Source organism: Canis lupus, chromosome 32 (genome assembly GCF_048164855.1).
Source record: "Canis lupus baileyi chromosome 32, mCanLup2.hap1, whole genome shotgun sequence".
Lineage (NCBI taxonomy): Eukaryota > Metazoa > Chordata > Mammalia > Carnivora > Canidae > Canis > Canis lupus.
Genome location: NC_132869.1, coordinates 26,657,837 through 26,670,373, shown reverse-complemented (window position 1 = coordinate 26,670,373; position 12,537 = coordinate 26,657,837). Strand labels below are relative to the sequence as shown.

General features: G+C 44.4%; 1 protein-coding gene across 4 annotated transcripts in view; it reads right to left on the bottom strand.

Moving 5' to 3' along the window:
• AQP9 (aquaporin 9) overlaps positions 1–12,537 on the bottom strand; it is a 47,609-nt gene that overhangs the window by 8,443 nt on the left and 26,629 nt on the right. For all 4 annotated transcript variants that reach the window (XM_072808812.1, XM_072808811.1, XM_072808813.1 and 1 more), the window contains exons 2-4: positions 10,864–10,990; positions 5,669–5,806; positions 4,196–4,314 (exon numbers count right to left, since the gene is read on the bottom strand). In XM_072808812.1, the coding sequence (XP_072664913.1) occupies positions 4,196–4,314; positions 5,669–5,806; positions 10,864–10,990 (384 nt within the window). The remainder of the gene's footprint in view (positions 1–4,195; positions 4,315–5,668; positions 5,807–10,863; positions 10,991–12,537) is intronic.

Genomic DNA, 12,537 nt, shown 5'->3' with positions numbered 1-12,537 from the left:
CAGGAAATAGAGAGATTCCCCCCCCCCCCAAATCAATAAAAACCGTTCAACACCTTGACATTTAATAGTTAAGCTTGCAAATTCCAAAGATAAAGAGAAGATCCTTAAAGCAGCTAGAGACAAGAAATCCCTGACTTTTATGGGGAGGAGTATTAGGGTAACAGCAGACCTCTCCACAGAGACCTGGCAGGCCAGAAAGGGCTGGCAGGATATATTCAGGGTCCTAAATGAGAAGAACATGCAACCAAGAATACTTTATCCAGCAACGCTCTCATTCAAAATGGAAGGAGAGATAAAGAGCTTCCAAGACAGGCAGCAACTGAAAGAATATGTGACCTCCAAACCAGCTCTGCAAGAAATTTTAAGGGGGACTCTTAAAATTCCCCTTTAAGAAGAAGTCCAGTGGAACAATCCACAAAAACAAGGACTGAATAGATATCATGATGACACTAAACTCATATCTTTCAATAGTAACTCTGAACGTGAACGGGCTTAATGACCCCATCAAAAGGCGCGGGGTTTCAGACTGTGCCTGAATTTAATGGAAAGTAGGATCCCTGAGAAATCCCACCCTTCCACATCCCGAAAGTCCATTCTGAGGCGGCTCTGGGATCCTTACTGACCCAGCAAATGCAGAGCTCACCACTGCAGCCCATGTGCATGCAAAGCACCAACAGGTCCCACCCTCTTTATCCTCCTGGCACTTTGAAGCTTTTGTCACCTGGCCAATCTCTCTCACAGAATAGAGACTGATGCCCAGAGAGATAAAGGACCCCTACCATCCTCCTTTCAGCAATCTCCTCCCCTACCCTCCATCTTTTCCCTCTCACACTTTTTTCTGTGTTGCTCTCCAAAGTTTATGCGACAACTACCCCCAGCCCCCTTCCTTCAGATGGCACCAGTTTTCCCTAGTTTCCAACTGGCTAATTTAGTCTCCAAGTCAGAAAGGATCTTAAAGGTGACACACTCCACAATGCCCATCATCTGATGTTTGAGTTTTCTTGAGAAATGCCCCACCCCCACTTTCCAGCCCTGGAGGTCACCCAGACAAGCCTCTAACACCTCTAGTGACTGTTGTCCTGTGGGAAATGGTCTATATTTAGCCCAGCCCCAATTGCTAGGAAAGTCTAACTTTTGTTGAATGTAACTTTATCTCACCATAATTTCATGAACTAAATATTTTATAATTAGCATATAAATACTAGTGTGTAAATATTACATAATTAATATGTAAGTACATTAATAAATATTTATTGAGCATCTGTTAGGTACTAACTTCTACCAAATCTCCTCGGAGGGTATACATACCAAGTCTAAGTTCTTTTGCATTTGACATTCCTTCAGCTCTTTGAAAGCTACTAGTAAATCCCATCCATCCCCCCAGCTCCTGCACACGCACCTTCCCTAGAGTAAACATCCCCATTCTCTACTCATTTCTGTGCAATATCATTAGCTTTTTGCTTCTTCTCTTTCAGCGATATACCCTCTTGAAGTGGACATTTGGAAATGAGTCTACTACTCCAGTATGGAATGGAGTATAAGACCCTAAACTACTTTATTTGAATACTATCCTTCTATTTTTTTCAGCTCATTTAGGAGAACATTCCTTTTTCTGGCAGTTACAGTTCTCTGTTATCTTTTCTACTGACACTTTTCTCACCACCCCAGCTCATTTAGACTCTGTATTCCAAATTACTAATGTGACTCCTACAGTCCAGTTTCCCGTCTAATTGTCTTCACTTTTGTATTGTTCCTTTTGTCCTTAGGTGATCATTTAGTTCTTCACTAGATTCTAAATTCCTGGGCAGACACGGTTTACAATGCATTTTCCTGATATTATTCACTTTATCTTGGCAAGGAATCTGGTAAGTGCTAATATTATCCCCACTTACAAATCTGAGACCCTCAAAGTTCAATAATTTAGCTAAAGTTGCTCAGGGAGTGGGAACAGAACTGCTATGTTAATTCGGGCATGCAAGTTCCAAATCTCAGACCTTTACAACTCATGTGTACCTGTCAGTCCCTCAAGCTCTGGACACAGGGCCGAGCACACAGAGAGTGCTCAAGAAGGGCTTTTTGCCTGTCTGGTTTATTGAGCAAAGTGGAAAGGAAAAAGACTAAGGACATGAGGGCATAGTTTTTTTCATCTATCCATTAAATGGAAGTGGACAGAGTTAGCAAACTGGTAGATCCATTTTATACACATGCCCACTCTACTCTGCCCCATCGTGCAATCCTAATCACAAGAAAACAACTTAGATGTCCTTTCATCCTCCCTTGTTTCCTTCCTTCTTCCCTCCCTTCTCCTTCCTTCCTTCCTTCCTTCCTTCCTTCCTCCCCTCCTTCCCTCCTTTCTTCTTTCCTTCCAGGCTGACCAGCGGTCTTTCTGGGATACATTAAGGGAGGAAGAAGCTATCAGGCTGACAACGTTGATCAGCCACAAACTGACCAGAATAGCTGTGCTATTGGCTAGCTACATCACAGATGTTTAGGTGCAGCTTGTTTATATAACAATAAGGCAGAGATACTTCTAGCTATCTTAAGAGGTTAGATAAACCTATGCATATGAGGAGACACAGAGGATCAATGATACTCTAGGTTCAACTGCCACATTTCACAGTCCTTGATTTGAGATGGAAATGTCTTTTCTTGTTCATGTTCAGATCACAGAAGAGAAGGTAATCATAAAGCAAACCCTATTTGCCCCTTTAGGGGTTGAAATGTCCAGTTGTCCACTCTTTTCTGGACCTCAACCAATGCGAAACAAGTGCATGTATTTAATCAAGATAAGAAGTTTTTGCACAGCAAAAGATACCGTCAACAAAACTCAAAGACAACCTACAGAATGGAAGAAGATATTTGCAAATGACCAATCAGATAAAGGGCTAGTTTCCAAGATCTATAAAGAACTTATTAAACTCAACAGCAAAGAAACAAACAATCCAATCATGAAATGGGCAAAAGACATGAACAGAAATCTCACAGAGGAAGACATAGACATGGCCAACAAGCACATGAGAAAATGCTCCGCATCACTTGCCCTCAGGGAAATACAAATCAAAACCACAATGAGATACCACCTCACACCAGTGAGAATGGGGGAAATTAACAAAGCAGGAAACCACAAATGTTGGAGAGGATGTGGAGAAAGGGGAACCCTCTTGCACTGTTGGTGGGGATGTGAACTGGTGCAGCCACTCTGGAAAACTGTGTGGAGGTTCCTCAAAGAGTTAAAAATAGACCTGCCCTACGACCCAGCAATTGCACTGCTGGGGATTTACCCCAGAGATACAGATGCAGTGAAACGCCGGGACACCTGCATCCCGATGTTTATAGCAGCAATGTCCACAATAGCCAAACTGTGGAAGGAGCCTCGGTGTCCATCAAAAGATGAGTGGATAAAGAAGATGTGGTTTATGTATACAATGGGATATTCCTCAGCCATTAGAAACGACAAATACCCACCATTTGCTTCGACATGGATGGAACTGGAGGGTATTATGCTGAGTGAAATAAGTCAATCAGAGAAGGACAAACATTATATGGTCTCATTCATTTGGGGAATATAAAAAATAGTGAAAGGGAATAAAGGGGAAAGGAGAAAAACTGAGTGGGAAATATCAGAAAAGGAGACAGAACATGAAAGACTCCTAACTCTGGGAAACGAACTAGGGGTGGTGGAGGGAGAGGTGGGGGTGGGGATGGGGGTGACTGGGTGACGAGCACTGAGGTGGGCACTTGATGGGATGAACACTAGGTGTTGTGCTATATGTTGGCAAATTGAACACCAATAAAAAATAAATTTATAAAAAAAAGAAAAAACTTAAATATTTTATTTATTTTGAGAGAGAGTGAGTAAAGGGGCAGAGGGAGAGGGAGAGAGAGAATTTCAAGCAGATTCCCCACCATGTGGGGAGCCTATTGTTGGGCTCAGTCCTATGACTCTGAGGTCATGACCTGAGCCAAAATTGAGAGTTGGCTGCTCAACCGACTGAGCCACCCAGGTACCCTCCAATCTACCTATTAAAAAGAAAGCAGAAAACTTTTTTAGTGGTATCAACTTTGGTAAAGGAAAAACTTGTCAAAAAGGCTTGGGTTATGCCTAGTGACCTCTGATTTTGCATGCTCCTGTGTGTCCCTCTTATTAGCTCATATCTTTTCACCAAAGTTCGATCTTTGTTAAGTATACACTTACTTGGTCTGCGAATGCATTCGTCAGAGACAGATATGGAGCTGGGTATGTCGCAAAAATGTGTGCTGTTGCATTTTCTCCCACGATGAGCAATTTTCCACCAGCAAAGGACATAAGTCCATCTATGGAAGACAGAACTCTGGCACATAAGTGTTCTCTGGGCAAAACCTAGGGAGACCTATGCCTGGTCTTGTGCTAAACAACTACAAACACTCAGGTTCAGCTAGACAGATCCATACCATTTGCCTCTCCTCACTTCATATCATGGTAGTTTTAGAGATACCCAGAGAAATTCTAGGATGTCAAGTCAAAAATAGAAAGTCCTGACTGCCCTCCAGAGTTCACTCCACACTTCATCCAAATCCTTAGCTGGTGGGTCCAGGGAACTAATATTCTTTGGGGGGAATTCTTGGAATTTTTGAGATCAACCGAATGCCAAAATGGAGCTGTGATCTACTGTGGGCAGAATTCATAATTCCCAGGAGGTTCTCAAGTAACACATACTACCAGGCCAGAAGTTGAGGGTGTTATGGTCCAGTGAAGATGCCCTTGAAGCAAGAGAGACAACAGTCCTTGACACAGCCAGGGCCGACCCCAGGTCTCTCCTGCCACAGCAGCTGGCTCTCTGAGTTTCTCTCTTCTGATCTGGTATCAAATTCTCCACCAGTCCTCTTAAGCTCTTTTTCTCAGAAAGACACTCTGTGGGATGAAGTCTCCTTCCACAATGTATTTTTCTAAGGCATGGTTCATAAATTCTAGTTCTGAAGGACTTCATTTTGAGAATCATAATGTACTGAGACTTACACTGGGAACTACTTTGACAGTTAATTTCATGCAATCCCAAGATCTTTTACTTTGAATGGTCTTAGAAGTCAAGTCTCTTACATTCCAGAGGAGGAAACAGATGGATAAAGTCAGAAGATTTACTTAAGTCACACAGCTACTTACTGACATAGCATAGAATTAAAGTCTGTGTCTTCAATCGCCAGGACTGTTTCTGCCCCCAGGACTGTTGCAGAACAGAATGGGGAGGAGATCCCCACCTAGCCTATTCTCAACTGCACCCCTTCCTTCAAAGGAAGGAATCCAGATTCCTTCTCTGAATACTTAATCATCATACCCTCTGCTACCAGTGAACACGCTTTCTCCCAGCCAAGCCAGAGGAAGCTTGTGGAGAAGCCACTGGCCTGTTGCTTATCTCGTGCATGTTCATGCTGTAGTACTGATTGGACCTAAAGATAGACTTCCAGTTCTGCCCTCCATTTAAATTGTGACCATTTTCTTAAAAAGACTTCATGAATTTGTCCTAATGATAATGTTGGCCTCACTCTTCAGAACTTAGAATTCTTAGAACTGCCTGTTGATTGTGGAACACTTCCCTCTTCTTGCCTAATCTCATCTCTTCCTAGCAAGTAATTATGACTCTCAAATCTTGGCCAACTCTCCCTAAGGTCTGGGCTCAGGGGCTTTACTCACCATAGTAAATGCCAAAGAGGGTCGCAGCTCCTGCAAAGGCTCCCAAAAACTGGGCTCCCACGTAAAAAGGAAATTTGAACCATTTCATCCGTCCAAAGAGACACATTGCAAGAGACACAGCTGGGTTGATGTGGCCACCTGCAAGAAAGATAAGATGATTAGGGATGTCAGCAGCAGGCCAGGGAGGATTATTACACAGAAGACCTTATGTAGAGACCTCAGGAAGACTCAGTCTTCTAGGTAGAGAGCTGTATATGGAGAGACAGAGGCTTAGATGTGTGTTTGTACTGTATGGGGGCAGGGAGAAAAGGGGGACTAATAACCACACTCGACACTGTCTAAGAAGGTTAGCTTTCTGAAAAGGGAGTCAGATATGGAAAAAAAGTTGTGCTCAAGAGGTTCATCTTCTATCTCTATGACATCGATCTATCATCTACTTAGCTATCATCTATCCAATGGTCTTTATGAAACAATAACCTCAAAGAGATTGATATAAACTATTAACTTCAATATATTTTTAAAGTCAATATATTGACACCATATATTGTTTAAGGATTACATCTGCATCTAGAAATTCCTTGGTCTATGTCCAGAAGATATAAAACTACCTTAAGATGGAAAAGAGATGTCTAAGGGCAAAGAACCTAGGTCGGTGGGCTGTGCCTCTCACTGGGGTGAGGGGCTCAATTTACTCTGAGGTGACCACAGTGTCTGGTTTCACTGTTCACAGAGGAACAGCTCAGTTTCTCCCTCACACACAAATGTAGCACCACTTCTATTACCCTGACCTAAACTCTCCTAGAGAAATCAGCTTCCTAGTTCCTCGTCTAGCTGCCAGATCCAAGAGAAGGTTTGCTCAGCGGTTGGTCACCGACACCCCAATCAGCTTTGCTACTAACAACAGCATTTACTAAACATTTGCCATACGTTATTATTGGGGTATTACCCACATTTGACCCTTTTTAGAACCCAGTGAGCTGGGTATTACTCTAATTAACTGGTGAGGAAACTGAGGCACAGAAATGAAGCAACTTTTTAAAGCCTACATGATTAGTTAAGTGGTAGAAATGGGATTCAAATGCAGGTTCATACAAACTCTAGAATCTATGTTCTATGTTATACCACTTCCAGACCTCCTTCACCATGTTTATAAGTCTTCCCTGCCTTAGCGGGCAGAAAAAAAAATTTCAAATATCATCTTTGAGCATTTAGGCTTAGTTCCTAGAAATGAAACATGTTCATTTGAAGAGTACACTTTGTGTGCAGGGGGAAGTAGAGTCACTGTCAATGTGTCCACATTTCAATGGACATAGTTGTGGCCATAGTTGTGAACAAAAGGTAATAAAGAAGAGGGAGAAGAGGAGGAGAAGGAAGAAAAGAAGAAATTTCATCCTTTGACTCCTTATAGAACCTACAGGTGAGCTTGTTTCTGGAAGGCCTCCCCCTGTGAAGAAAGCAATGCTCTTCCTGAGTCTGTAAGCCAAAGTGGGCTTGTGGAAAGTTGTTCTCCCTGCTGCCTAAACCACATGGGCTCTTTCTTCACCTGCCCCTGTCACTTAGGGGCTAATCTGAGCAAGAAAATGCCAATATGGCAAAGCATGAGTGACTTCCTGAAGCCTTACGAACATATCCAAAGTTTTGTTTTACTTTTAAGTCTAAGAGAGCCACAATTCTGGAGACCAGCAGGATCACCACTTAGTAAGCTTGCCACTAGGCAAGCTGGGAACAGGGGTTAGGACAGAGGAACACATAGGCAGTGGAAAGTTCCCGAAGCCAGGCCTGTTTCCCTTTTCCCAGTGGCTGTTTGGAGAGGAGCCACCACCCAGCCAGCCCAGAGGGATCCATTGTGAAAGCACAAGAGCCCTTAAGAAATCACCTCCAATCAGCAACACCTTCCCTCAGAATCCACCGATGCTCTAGAGAGCTCTGTGTTTGGCACGCTCCCCTTCCAAAAGAAAACTTCCCACAGGTAGGTTTCTGCTTTTTAGCCCCTCGCAGACATTCTGAGACAGGGTGCTCATTCTTCATCTCCGACTTTACACAATGCAAGGCACACAGTAGGTGTTCAAAATATGAACGTTGAGCAAATAAATAGTCAGAAACCTTTATTCGGGCAGTTCAGACTACAAAGGCCCAGTGAGAGGGAATGTTGTTTGGGAATCAGAGAGGGGGTGTGTCCCGGAGGGTGCCTTGCCAAGCAATGGAAAGATTTCTCCTCGCAGAGGCCAGTGCTCAGCTCCTGGCTCACTGCTGGACAAAGCAGAGCAGTGTAGTGGAGTGAACACGAATGCTAGACCCAGGGAGCGCCACCCTCCAGTCTTGGCTCTGCCAAGGTTGTTGTGACGATCAGATGACTCATATGAAGAGCCCAGGGTGGAGCTGGAGCCCACCAGGCCCATGAGATGAAAGTCTTATGTGAGCAGAATGAACTCTTTCAAGGTGCTGCTCTAGGCACGTCGCTTCCTTTCCCACACGCACAGGCCATTCTGTGATAGAGACAACCTTAATATTTTATCTATCATTATGCAAAGCTCTTTTGCTTTTTGAAGAATTTTTATTGCTCATAAAACTCTACATCAGGCAGCCCGGGTGGCTCAGTGGTTTAATTTTTTTTTTTTTTTTTTTTTTTTTTTTTGTGGCTCAGTGGTTTAGCGCTGCCTTCAGCCCAGGGCGTGATCCTGGAGACCTGGGATCGAGTCCCACGTTGGGCTTCCTGTGTGGAGCCTGCTTCTCCCTCTGCCTGTCTCTCTCTCTCTCTCTCTCTCTCTGTCTCTCATGAATACATAAATGAAATCTTAAAAAAAAAAAAACCCTCTACATCAAAAACAACCACCATACAAGCAGGCGGCATAAACACTTAATGGGGGGGGTGCATTGCATAATTAATGGGGGAGTTGTTAGTTCTGATGATTGGCCAGATTGGAGTGGCGGACCACTGGCTTGTTCATGTGGGAACAGAGGGCATGGTAACTTCCTTCCAGTAAGGTAGTGTTTTCTATTGCAAAACCAGATGTCAGTTGACTTCACCAGTCAGTGACCACAAAATAGAATCTTGTTCATGTTTATGTCCACTCTCCACTGGTTATTTTTATAATCCTCAAAGAGAGTCTTGCATGTGCTCGCAAACCAGTATGTTAGCTGCAGCCACAGGAGAAAGTCACCTTCCACACACAGTCTTCCTGTCCTATTCTTGTGCCTGCTAAAAGGCAATACTGATGCCTGTGGGGATGTCAACGGTGGGCTGGTATGTTGTCTCTGCATGTCTCCAAAGCCACCAGGCCTCAAGGAACCTGAAGAGCGCTAGGTCCCAGAGATGGGGAGATAAGCTTCCTTCCCAACCCAATGCTACCTGTATCAGCCAGGCTCAGAAACTGCTCTACTTGTATTTTGGGTCTCCTGGACTCTCGTGAACAATTTGGTAGCCAGTTACCCCTCACCTGGAAAGAGCCCCACAGGCTCTAGCTCTCACTCTTCTGAGCACAGGAGCTTAACCCCAGTCCAGGGACCTGATGGGAAGACCTCACACCATCCCTCACTCTCTCTTCCTCCTGTTGGTCTCTGCCTTTTTTTCTCTATGGTGACTGTCCAAATCCCCGAGTATATCAGTAGATGCAAATAGACATGGGCCACATTGGTGATGAAAGCTATTACCTACATTGGTAAAGTTTGGGACTAATTTCCTCTAAGTAAATATGTGATGATGTTCAATTCGGGGTGTTGTGCAGGTGAAATATTCCAAATCTGTGTCTCTACCAAAAAAAATACACCTGCATTTATATTCCACAGTGTGGAAACCAGCCTTGTGTGAATGTAATGGGAACACAGAGAGGGCAGCAGCAGAGCATCTTGCCTACTCCTTTTAGGCCGCAACTATGATCTGTGTCAGCTGCCAAGGCCTTGGCACAGTCAGGACTGTCCCCTGTCTACCCCTGTGTTTAGGGAGGCACTACAGCGCTGGGATCACAGCAAAGACTTGACAAGAGTGTGAACATAAACATCACTCATGCCAAACAATCACTCACAGGAATCTCTAACCCAGACGGCCCCAGGAGCTGAGTCTATGTGCTATGGAAAGGGTGGCAGCCTGCAGATGACGGTTCTAGATGCCCAGCTCCACGAGGCTCCCAGGGGGTCTGGGCAACCAATTCTTCAGCATTCCTGTGGCAGCATCTGTCACCAGGCCGGCCGGCTTGACCACAGGACCCTCTGCCAGGACTGTTCTGCCCAAAGGCCCTGCTTGTAATGTCATGCCCTTCCCATAATAGGCCATCATGCAAACTGTATAACGGTGGGGACAGGAGGCTTTTCTGTCACAGAGACCTGGGTCAGATCTTTTCTCTGCATCTTTATCAGCTGTAGGACTCCAGCAATTTTCTTGTTATCTTGGAGCTCCAGTTTTTTGTTTTGTTTTGTTTTGGTTTTTTTTGTTTTTGTTTTTGTTTTTTTTTTTTTTGGTGGAATGGAGACTGGAAAGCCTGCTGCAGAGTGCTGCTGGAGAGAAAGGGGATGGGGTATGTACAGCAGCCAGCACAGTGCCCACTACGCTTTGCTGTCCTTTCTGCCCTTATCCTTAGCAGACTTGCCTTGGTGTTCGGACCAGGCTGCTGAAAGATTTTGAGTGTCTCTGTGGACTGCATCACTTCCACAGGCTTCTCTTGGGTTCCCAGACTGCATTAAGTATTATTATTTCATTTTGTTTCTCAGAACTTTGTGAATGGCTTCGAACCAGTCCACCTCTCAGAGCAGAAATCAACCAACAGCTGCTCAGTGAGACCACGTCCATGAAAGCACCAGCCATTTTGCAAGTGGCCTAGACTTTTCCGATTGCTGTAGGGAAAGGTCCAGGGACTTGTCTCAGTTGGAACGATCTTTGGGTCTCTGGGAATGGCTTCCAAGCATGGGGTAGAAACCAGAAAAAGATCATACTGACAGATGAAGAATAGAATGTAATGGCTCAGTATAGGAATCAGCCAGTTCTTAGTCCTAAGCCCCATCTCTTGTGTCTTACTAAATTGCTGCTCTTGCATAAGTCACTTACCATTTGCTGGCCATTTTGATTCTGACATCTATAAAAACAGGATCAAATACATATTCTTGCAGGGCTGTTGGGATCCAAATAAACTGTAAAACCTCCAACACTGTGCTAGCACACTGGAATGGCTCAATTAATGGCAGCTATTATTTCTATTACTTACCAGAGACACCCCCAGTCACATAAATGGCCATTACAACTGCCATTGCAAATCCAACATTGATAGTGATAATTCCTCCAAAGTGTCCTCGACTGAGGATAGCTTGGGCAACGGAGCCACATCCAAGGACCTGGAATGAGAGGAAGCTCAATAACTAAGTGGAAAAGGCCACTGTTGAAGACAATGGAAAGTCCCAGGAACAAGAAATATGTTTTAAGCAAATGCGTGGATTGGGCTGCCTCAGGCTTCAGGCAACTCAAATTATAATGATCCAGCTATGCACAGATAGCAAAATGGTGGTCTTGAAGCTGTATCTGGCTTACAGATGAGTTTTGCTGGGCCTGTAGTGTTAACATTCCTCCCCTGCTTGTAAATCGGGTAATTTCACACACTGATCCAGGGTGCTGGCTATGAGTTTAAATCGAACTTTTTATTCTGAGGCAGTTGTAGTTTCCCTTGAGGTTGTAAGAAATAACACAGAAAGATCCCATGTATTTTTTACCAGCTGCTTCCTTTTAATCAATCAGAAGATCTAGCAGCCTCTGGGAAATGATTTCCTGGAGCAGAGCAGCAGCCCACAGCTCCCTTTAAACAGAGCTCTTGCACTCCCAATTGGGTTACTCATTTCACTGCACTCACGTAAATCTCCTTGCTGGCCCCTGTAGGGGAGCTGGCAATCCCTGCTCTAGAAGGTCCCAGTGTAAGCTGTCTCAGGTTCACAGTCAGATGCCCATCCCACAAATGGAAAGGCCACATGTACCATGTACAAGGCCATGGGAAAGAGCATCTGATGTGCAAGAAAACAAAGGTGGATGGGGGCGGAGGGGGGTCGGGAGAACTGGCAAACAGGCTCTCATCTGCATGTCTTTTCTCCCTGCAGAGGGCTGTGATTTCCTAGGGAGCAGAGGCTGCCCAACTCGCTGCTGCTTGCATTCCCTTAGGCACCAAGCACAGAGCTGTGCTCATAGGAAGCACTGTGCAAATCGGTGAACAGTGAAAATGAAGTTCAACAGTGAACTTTCACAGTCTTCAGCTGTAGAGGATACTTTGGAGAATGGGATCAATATCCAGAAATGTCTGGAATAAATATATTATGGTACATCCTCTCAGCAGAGTGCTATGCCACTGTTATCATCGAATGAGGGAGATCTGTGTGTACCAAAGGGAAAGATCCCCAATATGTATCTATTATTTTTTAAGGAAAGATGCAGAACACTGTTAAGGCACACTGCCAACTGTATTCAAAACACACAAAAGAGCAGGAGGTGCGATTGGACTCCTTGGTTTGGAGCTAGATGGCTGCGGCAGATACTGGAAAAAAACTTTTCATTACGTATGGGTTTTTTTTTTCTTTTTTATCATATGTTTTAGTCTGTACTGCTAGAAAATGCTACAGACTGGGTGGCTTATACACAACAGACATTTATTTCTCACAGTTCTGGGGGCTGGAGGTCCAAGACCAGGGTACCAGCATGGTCAGGTGAGGGCCCTCAACTAGGCTGCAGACTTCCTTGTTGCATCCTCACATAGCAGAAAGGGTGAGCTCTCTTGAAAGCCTTTTAAAAAGGTACTAATCCCATTCATGAGGGCTCCATCTTTATGACCTAATCACCCCCAAAGGCCTCACCTCTAATACAATTGCTGGGGGCATTAGGTTTTCAGCAAATGAAGTTGGGG